The sequence below is a fragment of the Cavia porcellus genome, unplaced genomic scaffold (genome assembly GCF_034190915.1).
Source record: "Cavia porcellus strain 051 isolate PalLab524CR breed Dunkin Hartley unplaced genomic scaffold, mCavPor4.1 scaffold_4, whole genome shotgun sequence".
Classification (NCBI taxonomy): Eukaryota; Metazoa; Chordata; class Mammalia; order Rodentia; family Caviidae; genus Cavia; species Cavia porcellus.
Window position 1 is genome coordinate 26406004 of NW_026947487.1, and position 17514 is coordinate 26423517.

The 17514-nt window shown below is 34.3% G+C and overlaps 1 protein-coding gene across 3 annotated transcripts in view; it reads right to left on the minus strand.

Annotated features, from left to right (window-relative positions):
• The window catches only part of Obi1 (ORC ubiquitin ligase 1), a 44682-nt gene that overhangs the window by 12238 nt on the left and 14930 nt on the right, over positions 1 to 17514 (minus strand). Inside the window, exons 1-4 of one of the 3 annotated variants that reach the window (XM_063246900.1) lie at positions 14805 to 14896; positions 14377 to 14610; positions 12395 to 12643; positions 9147 to 9235 (exon numbers count right to left, since the gene is read on the minus strand). In XM_063246900.1, coding sequence (XP_063102970.1) covers positions 9147 to 9235; positions 12395 to 12544 — 239 coding nt within the window. In that variant the 5' untranslated portion in view covers positions 12545 to 12643; positions 14377 to 14610; positions 14805 to 14896. Of the gene's footprint in view, positions 1 to 9146; positions 9236 to 12394; positions 12644 to 14376; positions 14611 to 14804; positions 14897 to 17514 lie in introns of those variants that run through there. The other 2 variants (XM_003477620.5, XM_013141498.2) reach the window with 2 other exon arrangements.

Here is a 17514-nt window from a genome sequence, read left to right on the forward strand (position 1 = left end):
TAGGAATCATTGGGTTTGTCAGGGCAGAATCATGTGAACAAAAAAGGCCAGAATAGGTGGAGAAGGGGTAACAGTGAGAGCCAGCCACTAGCAATGCTGATGAGGAAGCAAAAGGCCCTAGTGAGAATGGCATGTCTGGAGACTCAGGTTAGCAAGAACAGATCTGTGAACTAGAACTTGGCGTGGAGTCAGCATCTGGAGACAAGGGTAGGAAAATCTGGTTTGGACAAGAAACCCAGCAGTAAAAGCCATGTGAGCCCTAAAATTGCCTCTCCATTTCCCTTTTCTCTTTCTAATTCCCAATCTCTGGCCTTCAAGAAATCTTTCTCTTCATTTGGAGAAAATGCTAGGAATCTTTGACCTCCTGTCCTCTTTCATTGAACTGGTCAGTATACAATGTGATTGTTAAAATAAGGTACCAGAATAGTTAGAAAAATAAGCGGGAAGTGCTCCCTCTGCCTAAGGAAATTATGGAGGGTCTGAGACAGAGTGACAACGAGGCTACATTTCAGAAGACGATAGGAACTAACTAGGAAAAATAAAAACCAGCAACGTAAAACCAGGTGTGGTTTTGCCAGCTTCAATAACACAGCAAGACTCTTAAAAGAGAGAAACAGGGAGGAAAGTAGAGGAGAGAGACAGAGATGGAGGCAGAGACAGAGACAGAGACAGAGCCTGGAGGGAGGACCAGAGAAGGCAAGGGAAAAAGACAAGAGCAAAGATACAAAACTATGGCCCAAAAAATTAGATGTGGGTCAAGTCGCTAGAGGAGAAGCAAAGAGCTTATACACTACACTAAGAAATCTGGGCTTTAACATAAGGCAATGGGAACCACCAAATGTTATTCAACAGGATTGAGATAACCATTATGTATATTCTAGAATTCAGGCAACAATAAAGCAGATGATCAAGGGTTCACCATGGGAAAGGGCAAGCAGTCAGCAGTTGTTATATAGACAAAGCAAAAAATATAATGCAGACCTAAACTAGCAAGCATGAGAAAAAAAAATGGATTAGAAGCATTTAAAAGAATCAGGAGAGAAAGATCACACTGAACAAGCAGGCATGGGGTGAAGGAAAGTGAAACATAAATGACCCAGTTTTTATATTTGGGAATTAGGTAAGTAGTATCACGGCTTGTGTCTGGATGACCTCCCAAAGCCTCATGGGTCACAGGGGGGTGGGCCTTTTCAGAGCTGGCTGAATCTAGAGTTTGTGATTTATTCATGGTCTAAGGCTAGGATTAAGGGTGTAAGTGCTATCCCTGTTCTAGGGCAGGTAGGTCCCCCCTCCCCCATACCATATAAAAGAAGTTTATGGTTTACTCTCAACATTTATCTAGTTGCTTTTGGTGTCTTCCACTACTATGATCTGTTGCCCTTCTGCCTTGCTTTAAGGGACAGTCAACTGTGGACTGAAATCTCTACAATCTGAGTTAAACAAAACTTTCCTCCTTTAGCTTTGGATGTTGGGTATTTTGTCTCAGCAATGAGAGGAAAGTAACTAAGACAATTAGTAATAAGAAGGATAGAAACTAAGGAAAAGTATAAATAATCTTTTGTTTGGGGTAGGAGGAAGATAATGGATATAATTATTTAGACACAAGACACTCCCCCTACCTACTTCTTTGTGATATATTGTCCCACAGACATAGATTATTTCATTTAACATTCTCAAGAATGTATTATCCACATTTTACATAAAGAAAACAATGGCCCCAAGAGCCTAAATAATTTATCCAATGTTATTTACTTATTCATTTAATTATTCAACAAATATTTATCAGGTGGCTTCTAGGTACTAGAGTTTTGGAAGTGAAAGAGACTAACAGAGTTCTTATTCTTGGAGACTGTACTAGTTTACAATGGAGGAGACAACAGGTCAAACAGGTCAAGAATTAAATGAACAAGATAATTTCAAATAGTGATAGTTATAGACAGCTAAATTCAGATAGGGCTGAGGAAACCCTGTGACCAGAAATCTTGCAACCCTGGTGACAGAACCTCCCACTGTGAGCCAGAAGTCAAAACAAATGTATCCACATCCTAAAGATAAACCTCAGGGATTGATATTCTAATAGGTATCACCTTGAAACCTTGATCACTTTGAAGAAGTTAGAAGCCATTATTCCAACCCCCTGCAGGCAAAGGCCCTGTTCCTGCTTGTGCTTCCCCTACTTGTGATCCTGATTTAATCAATTTTACCTGAGCAATTACACTCATCATCTTATTGATTGACCATAATTCTGTCCCACCTCATGTTCACCTCCAGAGTACTAATTTGTCCCTACCTTGGACCTGCCTTACCTCATGGTTTTGCTCTATAAAAATCCCTAGAAAGGGCATGATCCTCAGCAACCCACTCAGGACCCCTTTTCTTAGAAAGACACTTTCTTTCTCTCAATAAATATATTTTGCTGTTAACCTACGTTGTTCCTAAAATTCATTCTTTCATTTTAGAGAACATGGACTCCTATCAGACATCCAGTAGGTTGGAAATCCCTTTCCCCTATATCAATAAGGACCATCAAGAAGATAACACTGTAACACTGCCAGAAGTTATGGTGTACCTCAAATTGTACATTGTTCAGCCTTCATTACAGTCTGCAAGGTAGGTACTATTGGCCCCATTTCAATGAAGACAAAAACTGAGACACAAGGAGGTAAAATATGTTCACCTGAATCAGATATGGTAAACAGGCAGAGCCACTGTTCAGTTGTAAGAGTTTGGCTCCAGAGCCTGCGTTCATAATCCACACATACTACTACTTTACTACATCTTCGCTTTGTTATTATGGCCTTACAGTAAGACAAAGTAAGGGAGTGCTGAAGGGGAGGCTGTTTTTAATCAAATGTTTAGGAAAGGTCCCTCTGAATCTGACTACTGCCATAGTTTCATGCAAGAGGTTCCAAAAATTTGATTTATACTTTACTAAAAAATTTAAGATATAAGATCTTGATGAGTATACAAAAACAGACAGAAATATAAATCTGCAATTCCACAGAGATGCTAATGTTAAAGGTTTAAAGTTATCTTATAACTTCTGATATACAAATAGATGATTACTAAAGCCAAGGAAGTAAGTAAGATGGTTCAAGAAAAAACAAAAAATAACAATGAAAAGGGAAGAACACTCAGGTCATAATATGTGAAATATATTCTTTTCTTCTTGGATCATCCTCTTTCATATACTTCTAAGAGGAAATAGGGACTCCTCACAGAAGCCTTGGGGTTACTATACAGTAAAATGGGCATGCAGCGAGACACTATCAAACCAACAGATCTCACTAAAAACCAATGATACAATGTATAACATTCCCAAATATGTATTTACGAAAAGTCATTAATCCAGTGGTAATCATGTTTGATTTAAATAACCTACAAAATTTTGTATATGAAGCTTTATATCCTATATTGCTAAGATGAATTAGTAGCTAAGAACAAGAATAGCTATTCTGCTAAAGTCTCATAACTGGTGACATGGCACAATCCCTATCTAGAGTGGCTAGAGAAATTAAAAAAGTAACAACTAATAGACCTAGAAGAAAGGTAGGAGAAATTTCAAATGATTTTTAAATAAATTCTGCATACTTCTTCAAGTTCAAAAATTATTAAGGAACTTGTAAGGCCATAAATAACAAATACATTCATATTTGCTGATACAGACTAGAAGTAGTTATTATAGTCAAGGAATACAGGAATATGAGAAACTCAATACATACTTGTCCCTTTCAGCTTCTTCAAATCATTCTTGATGTTTACTACTATGTGAACGTATGACACTCCTGACATTCTCCACTCAAGAGCCAGACTGAGAAGTGGCTTTTCGGCATACAGAAGAGAGTGATAGTAATGCTGGTCAGCTATGTTTATGTATAGTGCCAACAGTCACAATGGAGAGAAAGGACCACTATGCAGAAGACTTTTGGTATGATGAATGTGGTAAGAAAGCCACTGTTTGCTGAGCAATAACATGATGCATGTCAACTATGGAAGGAAAGGGATTAGAGCTATAGCAATCACTTTGTTCTCTACTCAGCCCAAGATGTTTCCACTCACAATGCCCTCCTCACTGAAATCACTCTTAAAGCTGGGCTCACATTAAGACTTTCCTTAGGACTGCAATTCACTTGCCATTCTCCATATTCATACTGCCATTCTCCTCTAAACTCTGCTAGTTGGTTTAGTATTTGTTCAGTATTTAAGAGTTTCGTGTATTTTTATCTCTTAACTTCATTTGACCATGAATTTCCTGGACCTTGTTTTGCTGGTATTAACTTTTTATAATAAAATTATTTATAAACATTAATAGAAGTAGGGAGAAAGCAATATAACCTCCGTATACTCATTTCCCACATTTAAGATGATTAAGATCATAGCCTCATTAATTCTTATGTCCCCTTTTCTTTTGCTAACATACACTGAAGTCCATTTTTAAAGTAATCATTCTAAAAGAAATGGTGTCACAGACTTTTGTGCCCCTCTCCATTCTTGCATTGCATTGTATTCCCAATGGGATGGTAATTTGGAGGTAGGGTCTTTGGGAAATGGTATGTGGTAAATGAACCATGGGGGACCTTTGGATCATCACGGCAAAGACAGCATAAATGGAATGAGTATCCTTTCATTTTAATATTTTTGTTAATTTTATTGGTACATTTTAGATATACATAATGATCACATTTATCATAGGGAATTTGTACTTGTATATAACATATCTTGATTCTTTTTTCCCCTAATTCCCTTCAACCACTTTTCTTCCTTATTTACAAAACCTTTGTTGCCATTTTTCTTTTCTATTTTTTTCTTTCCCTTTTCTCCATACCTCTTTCTTGTTGCCCTTTGCATATGAACATTTTCTTCCCGTTTCCCAATATCTATTATAATTTTAGTATTTATTTACACTTTCTGTTCATTACACTAGAGAAATAATATTTAAACATATGTATCTGATGAGTACCCTTTTAAAAAGGCCTTTCAGAGAGCTTTTTGCTTTTCTGCTAGTGAAGATACAGCAAAAGCACTTATGAATCAGGAAGTTAGCTTTCATCTAACCTCTTATCTGTTGGCCTTGATATTGGACTTCTCAGCCTACAGAACAGCTAAGAAATAAATGTCTCCTGTTTACAAGCCACCTAATGTATGAGTAATTTGCTTTAGGGGCCAAAATGGACAGAGATAAATGTGTATTTTAAGTAACTATGATACCTACATAAAATTAATAGTAATGCCAGGGTATCATCTAATACTTGCTTCATCTTCCAATTTACCCCATAAGATCAAAAAACATCTTTTTGACGATATCAAGTATCAACCAATATTTGACAATATTAGTCAATATCCTAGTAAGATTCATATGCTGCATTTAAAATGTCTCTAATTCTACTTCTAAGCGTCTTATCATGTACTTTAGACTGGCCTCAAACTTGTGTTTTTCCTGCCTCAGCTTCCAGAATCATGCCTGAGATTTAGGCACGCATCACCAGTTTAATTCACTTGTATTGTAAAGCAACCCATATCCCCTGCCCCAGTGATTTAATAAAGAAATCTACTTATTTTCTCTGTTGGGGGTACCACATTCTACTTGACAGGCTGTATTAGGACCAGAACATGAACCAGGACTCTATAAAATAAAGTAGATATAACAGTAACTACAACTACTTCAAAGAGAAGGAAAGTCATGAAACACAAAATGTTCATTACCTGCAGTTCTAACATATGCTAACAAAGAAACTACGAGGCAGTAAGGGAAATAACAACAGAAGCTATATGTTAGGAGTCAGGAGGAGTATTTACTTTGTATAACTAAAACCCTTAAAGTACTGATGTATTAATGTAAAAAACAAAACAAACAAACCGAAACTAACAAAGTACCAGTAACATTTGTATGGGAGAGTTAATTTTCTTCAGATATTAGTCTTGTAAAACAAAAGGCCTATCACCATGCTTTGAGTTCTGTATAACAGATCCTATTCTCTTAGGAGTTCATGTTAGGATAAACTAAAGGAAGAAACAAGTGCTATTTCCCCCAGGTGAAAATTAATTAATTGATTTAGAAATGAATGAATTCAATATAATGAATATATTAAAAAAAAAACCCTTCATTTTCTGGACCACTCACTTAGATATTGAAATGATGAAGCTCTGACAAAGAACAAAACAGATGTTATTCAATATGCCATCAACTGGCCACTGCTCAAGAGGGCTTTTAAGCTGACTGCAGATGAGAAAGGAAAAATGATCAGGTACTTTAAGATTGCATATAAGGAAGGATAAAAGAAACACAGTAGCAGGGGAAAGAAGTAATCTGGACCTTCAATTTAAAAGATTATAATTATGCTGTTTTTATTTTGTTTGACAGTACTGGAGAATGAACCCAAGGTCTTCACACTGAGATAAAGCCCTAGCCCTGATTTTTATTTTGAAAGTCTAAGTTGCTAAATTGCCGTGGCTGGGCTCAAATATGGAATCCTATGCCTCAGCCTCCTAATGTGCTGGGATTATAGCACCATGAAAAAGAAATGAATTAATAAATAGAATTTAAAAAGTATTTCTCACTTTTTTTTTATTTCTCACTTCTTAAAAAAACAGAAATGGGGGGAGGAGAGGGCGGTGTAAAAAGCATTAAAATGTGTTACGTACATGCACTAGTTCCCCATGTAATGGATTAATCATTAAGTAAATATGAAATGATGAAAATGTTTAAAAACCCATCTACTTCTATATAAAGTTTAAAATTCCTCTTATTTACATTAAATTGTACATTTAATGTAAATTAATGTAATGTATTTACATTAAATTACACTAGTCTAGCTTTTGAAGAATAGCACATTTGAATGTCTTAAAAAAGAATATGTTCTACCATGTACTCCAGAATTCTTATATTGAGCTCTAAATCCTAATGCGACTGGACTCAAATATAAGGCATGTAGGAGGTAATTTAAATTTAAACGACATCATAAGGGCAAGGCCCTAACTCAATAGGATTAGTACCCCTATGCTTTCACTCCTTTCTCCCTACCATATGAGGACATAATAGGAAGGTGCCATAAGTAAGACAGAAAAACTGTCCTGTCAAAACTTCAGCTAGGACTTCTAGCCATGACAAGTGTAAGAAAATAAATCTGTTGTTATGGTATTTTTCTACTGTAGAATTTATACAATATGTCTGCTCAACTTGTAAGATACACCAGAGACTAACAGGACATTTATTAAAAGTATTCCTTTACATTTAGCCAAGTATACAGCAACAACAACAAAAAAACTGGTTGAAGTACTTGCTATACTGAGGAAGTAAAGCAAAATATTTTTATTTGCATTTACTTTTAAATTCTTTAAATTTCATATTCTTTTCCGCAGAAATCGGAGCTCTCCTCAGGTGAACCATATCTGAGTATTTTCAGTTGTGGTCAGTGTCTCTCTCAATTCCACTAGGGTTTGGGGATGCAGAATAAACAAGGCTATAAATCAAATGCAATGCATTTAATACCTCAGTGCATTGCAAATTGATCTGGAATAGGGGTCAGCTCAAATTGTTTTTCAAGTGAGAGTGTTCCTTTCCTGCAAAGGGAAGGAACAGAACTTAAAGATGGCAAAGCCTACTATTTTGTTGTTGGATTAGTTGTGTGGCTGCTTATTGGAGAGCAGACAGGCCAGTTTTCCTCAGGAGAGTTCTCAGTTTTTATCTGGATGAAAGCATGGATATTTAAAAACACACATCCTTGTAGTTGACATTACATTTGCAATCTGGTGGGCAACTTTTCAAGAAGTAAAAGCTACAAAAAAAACCAGCTTCAGTTCCATTCAGTACGCTGTGGGAAATGGCTAATGGACAAGCATAGCTATGACTGGCAAAGCAAGCTGCCAATAAATGATAAGAACAGGGATTCAAAGCAACACATAAAAACAACACTCCCTAAATCCATTCCAATAACTTGTCCAAGTAGGATATTATCTGAAGGGAAAGAAAGAGGTCTGGAGAGTACAGTGGAAGGAATTATTTAAAAATAAAAGTTACGCTTTTTTCTCTATGGTTAGTAATATCTGCTGTGTATAATTATGGTTTACTTCTACCATTTCTTCATACCACATTCAATTTTACTGAGGGCAACTTGTCCTTTCTCGCAAATGACAAGCAAAAAGCTGTTTCTGGTGGGAGAAATTCTCATTGTTTACTTATCCCTGCCTTGACTTTTTAAAATAGAAAGAAATGAAATCTAGTGATTAAATGAGAAGAAAGAGCAGAGTGTGGATATGCTATCCCTTCAAGGCAGTCAGGCCGTGGGAGAAAGCGACATGTTTCTTTTTTTTTTTTTCTCCTGGCTAGAGAGAGAGAGAGAGAGAGAGAGAGAGAGAGAAAACAAAACAAAACAAAACTACAAGTGCTACTGGCCAGCACTTCATCCTTTTTAACTCTTATAACTTGAAACATACAAATTAACTGTTAAGCAGATCAACACTTGTAATCTTCTATCCTCTAGAATAGAATGAAAACTTTCAGCAAAAAGAAAGAATAAACTGATTTAACTGTATAGCTTCGGATCACCCCAAAATTAAACAAGCAATGCTTTGAATCCCATTTTAGACAGTCTTGTTTTTGTAATAGTTGAGAGCAGAGACTCCACGGATGGACTAACAGAGCTCCAATGCCTTCTCCACCACGTACTAGCTGTGCAGATTTAGATAAATTAATTTAACCTCTCTATACTTTCACCTTTTGATCTGTAAACAGAGTAATAATAGCTCTACATTACATACCACTGTACCTGATAAAGATCATACCCTATATGAACATGAACTATTACTAGGATTATCTCAGAAAACAGCTAAAGGGCTTTACTGTAATCTATTTGTTGGTACCATTAAAATTTTACGTAAAACCAAGTAAATACTAACATAAAACCAATCTCTCAGTAATCAAACAACAGAAAAGGAAAAAAAAATAAAAAAAGGATAAGAATTCAAAATTAGCCTTAATGAAGACAACAATGTTACTAATAACACAAAGTATGCACTAGACTTTTGGAGGCAAGTCAGGCTACTTGCTTAAATGAAAAGTTAGATAAAAACCATGTGCAATCACAACAACAGCCTAGTCTAAAACACTGATATAACCTGAAACATTGCTCTGTGAGGAAAATACATACTTCTGGGGTGATCTGTTATCAACTTCAGCCTTCAGTCGTAAATTCTCCCTCACCAGGCCACCATTTTCCAATTTCAACTTTTTATTTACCTTAAAAAAAAAAGGAATTGAAAATAATTAAGCACAAGCTAAAACAAAAGTGCCTTGTAAAAACTATGATGAATCACCTGCATTTTTAGAGTACTATCAGAAAACTGAATGCTAGAACATGGTCTTCAGAAACGTAACAATTACATTGGGAATAACATATGAAGCTATGAATACAATTATAAATTTTTAATCCATGTTCCCCAAGCACTTTACAAATATTCTGTCCAGGGAAATAATGCTGTTAGGGAGTTAAAGTCACTAAGACAACATACTAATGGTAAATTTATGTGTTTTTTTTTCTTTTCTTATATAACTGAATGTTGTAAAAAAGGTAATTATTATACTACATGGAAGTATTTGCAAACTAATGTTGAAGAATTAATTCTTGGCCTATGAAGTTGATTTCTTGGTTGCTATTTAAAAATATTTTTGTAGTGATCAATCTGTTATAACTAACTATTTTTCTTTCTTCAAAAATCTTTCCTAGTTCTTTGGCCTGCAACTTCTAGGAATCTTAAAATTATGTCAGTATTTTCCAATAAATCTCACAGAATCCTCCTTGAATTTAAAAACAAAAATGTGACTTTATGTTCTTGAATTATGTAATACCTAAAAGTTACCAAAGAAAACATGACTTGCTAGAAAAATATAGTGGCTCAATATTGATTATGGACACCTAAAATCGATGTTCTTAAATTTTAAAATCTTCTTAAAAGCTGATTTCTTTAAATTTCTTAGTTATTGCATTTGTATATTTCAAACAAAGAGTAAGTCTAGACAATCAACCAAACTCAACTCACTTGGCAAAGAAAACTCTGATTACAATATTTACATTCAAAGTTAAGGAGTCACAAGAACCATTGTGGAAGGAAAAGTTTAAAACAGAAAGGCTTAAAAACATTTCAACTCTGATAACGCTTTTGACTAATTTTCAGAAAATCTGGAAATTATTTCTTATCCAACTATATACAAATGCATCATGACAGACAAGAAAAAAGGGCAGAGAACATTCTTTTGGGCACACAGTGTAACAATACAGTTACTTAGATTTCCAGGTTTCTTTTGGGCTCAGGATTCACACCAACTATGGGTGTGAAGGGTTAATTCTTTAAGTGACTGATAAACACCATTACTGCCCCTCTGAAAATATAAGGAAAGCCATTTACTTCCTCAGTTACACAATGAATTAAGCTTTCAAGCACTGTACCATAAGGGGAGGCACTTAGTGCTGATGATGATGAGCTTAAATTAGAAACTCATTTGATCCCTCCCCATGCATACTGCATCACCACCCCATGTTTTAAGGGCTCTTGGCAGTCCTATGGCTATCTTAAAACTTCCTTTTATGAGGCAGTTAGTTCCTCAAACTAACAGGTATTTTCAAGTTTGAGAGTTGAATGGGCAAATGCTGCAAAGAGTAGAGTTTTGCCTACTAATGAGTAGCACCTAAGAGTAATAAAGACTTGAGCTAACTATTCTAACACTGATTAGCTAGCGATCAGGCCTCATGATAGTTCAAATTCACCCAGTCCAGAAAATAGCAGTTTATTTTACTCTTGCTAACACTTTATTTTTAATCTTGTATTTAATTTATAGTATATCACTTGTTAGACTCACATTTGAGTTCACATTTGAGTTTTGACTCTGTAGTCCAGGTTTTCTTATTTACTGATGTTCTGTTTTATAGCCTATCCCTAGTATCAGCAAGTAATAAAAATGATCTTATTAAATATCCCAAATTATTCTGAAGACTAAGGGTAACTGTGGGTATTGATTGTGCTTTGTGTATTTTTCTTTTAAATATATTTCCCATATTATTCTTATGTGCCCCAGAGTATTTGTCACACAAAGTTCCATGCTGTAAGAAGCATTCATTACCAAAAATGTAGTCAACTATGAAGATGACCACATAAAACTTAGAATGGCTCAAGAAGTATACAACTTAAAGGAGAAGTTACAGACTGGTAAACAGTAACATTTTATCTGTCATTCTTTATAATGTTTTTTTTTTTCTTCTAACATACTAAGGCTGGTCATCAATATACAAAGAAACAATACATTTCTACTAAACTTGCAACAAATTAGGTACAATGATGTCAGTAGTTTCTCTTTTTCTTCTCTGAAAGCACTTTTCTCTTCCTCTCATATTGGCCTTTTCCGAGCCCAAACAGCATCTATTCTGTATATGGAAGATGCCTAACACTAAGTCACAGATAACTTCCCTGCTACTTAACCTCACTGAGGATCTGAGAGCTGATATACAGTGGCATTTCTTCAAAATATCATGGAGCTCAATAATGATTTCAGGTTACAGGATTTAGTAATTCAGTACAAAACCATATTTTAGGAACTGCAGATAGGATGGTGGTAGACCAGAGTACTATAAAACCATCTCCATTCAACACAACCAGAATCCAGGTTAGATAAACCTGAAGTTGAACAAAGGCTGGTCTTTGCTTAAGAAAGCACTAGATCACCTGATTGCCACCACTAGTGCTGAAGGCAGGAATATGATCATCTTTCCTCTAGGCTGGAAAATTGTAGAAGTTTATCATTTTCACTTATGTTCTATTATGCTAGATGGATGGGAGAGTAATTAAGGAAAAAAATGAATCGGCCTCCTAAGACACAGTATTCTTTTGTTTGGAATACTCAGTCTAAAGCAACTGTTGACAACTTTTAAGTTAGTCATCAAAACTTTCACTGTCCATTTATAATCAAAATCTGAAAAGGGTAATAGCACTGCAAAAGATACAGTCAAAACCTTTCCATTTATAAGTAGGGAAATGTGTATGTTTGCTTTTAGGAACACAAGGTAGTCACTGATACAAGCTTTAAAAAACAAGGCTAAACACACAAAAGGTAGAGCACAAACTTTAAACTGATGTTACTCTTCTACAAGATGCAATCTCATATAGAAGCCCTACACAGTCTCCAATTATAGTCACAAATGGAACCACCTGATTATTTCTTGGCAGCTAATGACATTTAATGAAAAAAATTTCCTATTGCACATAAATGTCCACCTGAGCAATTCTGTTCTTCACTCACAAAACATCTAATGATGAATGAAGATAGTTTTTTTTTTTTTTAATTTTGAAGGTGCCTACAGAATTGTAAAAACAACCATAACACATTTTTCAAACCACTACAACTTACTTCTTTTAATTTATCAACATCATCTTTTACTTTCTCATAAATTTCATTAGCTGTTCTGAGTTTCTTTTTCCACTCCGATACAGTCTGTGGGTCAATTTTACTGGGATTATCTGCAACTGGAAGTTTGTCTTCATTTTGGTTGCCTTGCATCAAGGTTAAAGGATCCAGAATAGTCTTGATCTGTGACTCCAAGCTCAGATTTTTATTTTTAAGCTCTTCTACCTCTTTCTGCAAACAATCTATTTCATCCTGAAAAAGTATCACACAGTTATCAGGCAGACATAGACCACCAGACATAAAAGTTAAAACAAATGTTTTTTAATATCATACTCAAATTTCTTTACGTAGATTCTTTATACATAATAGTTTTGTAGGGAAAAAGTAATATACAATTTAAATTTTCAAAATGTATTGTTTCTAATAAAAACTGACATTTATGCTGCTTGCATTTTAATTTTAGTTTTGTTTAAAAAGTCAAACCTTTGATTCTATTTAAGGTATAATCCAGAAAGTAAAAGAAAAATGAAAAACAATGGGGAAATAGAGTCCATTTCACAAGAAAAATGTGAGGTATGTTTAATTGCTTTAATGAGGTAAATTATAAGTACCATGCTGAACAAGATGATTAATATTAATATTGTTTGATCTTTGTTATTTTTCTCCATACTTGAAATAGGAGTGAAGTCATATGTCTTTCCAGTTTTCACATCAGATTACCTGTAGTTAACTATAAACTTCTCTAGATTCTTGCTTTTCAATTAGTATTTTAAGTACTGTATGCTCTAAGTTTCCCACTCAAACCATGTATTTTTTTATTTGGAGATAGGGTCTTGCTATGTAGTTCAGGCTGACCTTGAACTACATAGTTCAGGCTAGCCTTGAATTATAGTGATCCTCTTACTCCAACCTCCCCAGTGTTAGTATTACACAGATGTGTCATCATATCTGATTTACTGCTTATTATCTTAAATGCAACCACTGAACACTTGTGTTAAAACTTTTCTGTGATGTCATTTATGCATCTATAAATGTCACATTAAACTGCTAAAAATTCTGTTATCAGAAAATAAACTCCAAGTAGCACCATATGCCAGTGCTATAGTCTGAAAGTCCTCTCCAAAATCACGTTGAGATTTAACTGCCATTGTAGCAGTATTAAAAGCTGAAACTGCTAAGAAGTGACTAGGTCTAAGGCTCTGCCCTCATAAATGGAGTAAGGCTGTAGTTGTAGGAGTGCGTTATTCATCAAGGGAGTGGGTTCTAAATAAAATGGACAAATCAGGACCCTTCTCTGTGTTGCTCATATACTTCTGCCCCTTTTCTACTCTTTCCATTTTGTTCCAGGGGATGATGCAGTACAAAGCCTGGTACCATGTGGTTGGACTTCTCAGCTTCAGAAGCATGAGCCAAATAATTCCTTAGTTTCTTGCATGGTATTAGCAGCAGAAAACAGATTCATACAGCTAGTGATCTCTCAGTGTTAAGTCTGATTAATATCTAACAAATACTAAGTATGTAAGGATATATTTTAGAGTTCATTATCATTGTGCTCTATACTATTTTAAATTATATTTCAAGTCAAGTAGTTTTATAAGTTGCTTTGTTTACATTAATGTTAACAAATATAAACAGGTTTTATTTGCATATATGCAGAAAACACATATATGAATATTTATTAAATCATTTATTTATGGCCCATGGCATTTCAGAAATAATTTTGAGGCAGCTGAGGGTAGTTTCTACGTATACAGTTTAAATAAAGATTTTTTTTATCCAAAGAGGATATGAAAAAAAACTGGATTTAATGTCTACTATTTAAATGTCTACTATTTAACAGTATATTCAATTAGCGTGAATTTATTTGGAAAATTCTCTTATCATGTCAAATCAGTTTGCTCATTCACCTTTAGATAGGAATTAGGAAATAGTATATTCTATAGCAAAATTACTGTGCTGATAGTAACAATGCACATTTATCTTACCAGAACTGTTCAGGCTTATAATCATCAGTGAATTTACAGGTAAAAACAAACAGTAAGTGTGGGGTCGTAGTGACTGTTACAAGAGGTTTTTCAATAATCTTTCAATTTCTTAAAGAAGCAAATATAAAATAACATATTTGTTGAGGTATAAATTTTAAATTGAAAAAAAGCAGAAAAAAAAAACCGAAATGCTTCCATCTGTTCCTGTCCTCTGGTGTCCTAGTCTCTCTTTCCCTGAAGAAGAAAAAACAAAATAAAATTTTCCTCTATTTGAAATAAAAAAAGAAAAAATTTATCACGTAAGACACTTTAAAAATGGAATTCAAAATAAAGTTTCATTGGGTATTTAAGAAGTCTGGGGACTGAAGTAGCTCAATTTTACTTCAAACTCCTTGCTGACATCATTTTAAACATTAAGTATAGTTTACCTCATATTCTTTATGGAGTAACTCAAGTCTAGTTTTCCGAAGGTGCTTCCTGACTGTATGGCTTAGCATAGGTTCACTTTCACTTGCTCCTCCTACAGGAAAAATAAATAAAAGATCCTAATTTTTGTTGTGATTTGAGCAGAAGAAAATGAACCTTTTTCTCACTGTATTATGTGGTTTTGCAGCTTACTAGCTATACTTTCCCTCACATACACACTTGAACCTACCATTTAGGTTTTTTCTCTATCTTCATCCTGAGAAAAGTACATATTAACACCACAAGAAACACCTTCAGTTACATATTATATTGTGTTTATTCACCTATAGATCTTACACAGCAAGCTGAATGGAGGAAATGACTATATATTATTAATTCTCGTATTTGGACTACTGTAAATCTGAAAGTTAGACAACTGTTAAGTAAAAAACCAAGTTACTATATCTGTACTCAACCAACACACTATACAAAGAATAAATATGTGTGTGTGTCTCTAAAGAATCATAATAAAGGTACTCAAAAACTGCTGGTTATTTGTAACACAATTTTAAAAAGTAATGTGTATTTTTCCTAACTGTAATAACCTACATAGAATGAACCACGGTGATGAAATTAACTGTGTCCTGTAACTTGTCAGAAATAATACACTATTAAGTTTTTTGAGAGCTCTTCACTTATACTGAAGTTACTTTCTTAGCATCATGACATCAAAAATTAAGTTTCCAGATGCTCATTTCAGGATATTCTAGTCAAATGTAAGGATAGTTAAGCTATTTTACGTGAGAGAATTTTTGAAATGTAACTTAGATATGGGGTTGTGTCTGTAACTTGGTGGCAGAACGCTCACCTAAGATGTGTAAAGTACTGGATTCAGTGTATAGAACTGAAAAAACAAAAAAGTAAAACAAAAACAAAATTTAGATTTTGTTTAGTAGGCAAAAAGGGTTGTAAAGGAAAGCTGAGTGGAAGCAATATTCAAGTAAGTTTAGCCATTAAAATTCAGACCCTTCAATACACCTGTCTCTCTGGTTAAGTTTGGTAAATAAAAATGTAGACAGAAAGGTTACCATTATAGAATGGAACACAGCATAATATAGTCCTCCACTAGATTTTACCAAGTAGCCAAGAAAGAAATCTTGGAGCCAACTTTGTTCCTTCTAATCTTTAATTTCTAAACTCCCACTGGTTCTTCCCTCTAACATATATTTCCTTATGTACTTTTTTTTTTTTTTTTTTACTTTTTTTTTTTTTTTTTTGTCTTTTTCGTTGTTTTTATCGGTACCAGGGATCGAACTCACAACTGCCTGCTTGCAAGGCAGGCGCTTATGCCGCTGAGCTAAATCCCCAGCCCCCTTATGTACTTTTTTTGTAAAAATCTTGTTTAAAGTAAATTTCCTCGATTTGGGACTACTACAATGACTTCTTAGGCTTTCTGAAAGGTATTATCTACATATGACTAACTTCACATTTACTTCCAATGTTTCTTAAAGCAAAACCAAGCACTGATTTAATTTTTTCAATCTTAAAGAAATAACATGGGTTGGAGATGTAGCTCAGTAGTACAGCAACTGCCAAGCATGCACCAGGTCCTGAATTTGATCCTCAGTATAATAGGAAAAATACACGAATGAATGAACAAATGAATGAATGAAAAAAAAACCTAGATGAGAATAAAACCAAACATTAAAGAGGCCCTTCAAATGTGTTCTTTTTCAAAGCTCTTCTGATTTTTAACAAAGTTTTATTAGTAAATGTTTGCAGCACATACCAATTACATTCATTGTAGAGAACTGAAACATATATATATTATACACCCTAATTCATTTTACTTCTCCTTTCCCTCCATCTCTTGGCCAACTGATCCTCATATGTAAAGAAAATCGATCTCCCTATTTCCTATTATCTATCTGCTCTTTAAGTTAGGTTTCCCATATGAAAGAAACCACGCAATATTTAAACTTGTGGGTTTGATTTATTTTATTTAACATTATGACAGCAAGGTACATTTATTTTCCTACAAGTGACTCTAAACTAACCTTACTGATAGTAGAATAGTACTCCATTTCGTATAAATACATCTTCTTTGTCCAAAGGCCACTTTCAAGATTTAGATATTACAAAATGTGCTACTATAAACATGGCTATGCGTGCAGTACTGTAATATGATGTCTTTAGTTCTTAGGGAAGATACCTAGCATGGGAATAGCTAAATTAAATGGAACTTACTAGTGTCAGTAATTTGAGAAATGTTACACTGATTTCTATATTGTGTATCAGTTTACATTCTCATAAACAATGTAGAAGGGATCCTTTTTTCTTATAGACTTGCAAGCATTTATTATTTGATTTCTTGATGACAGTGATTCTTTCTGCAATAAGACGGAATATGAGTATCATGTTAATTTGCCTTTCTCTAATAGCCAGCAGTGTTGAACATTTTTTTCATGTATTTACTGGCCATCTGTACCTCATTTGAGAATTGCCTATTCTTTTCAGTTGCCCATTTTTGATTAGATCTTTTTTTATTTTGGAGACAAACTTTTTTGAGTTCTTTATATTTTCTGGATATTAGTCCTCTGTTAGAGGTATAGCTAACAAAAATGTTTTCCCATTTTGTAGACTGTCACTTTATTCTGTTGGTGGTTTCCTCTGCTGTGAAGCTTTTTTAATTTGATTAATCATTTGCTGATTCGTGATGTTATTTCTTATGCA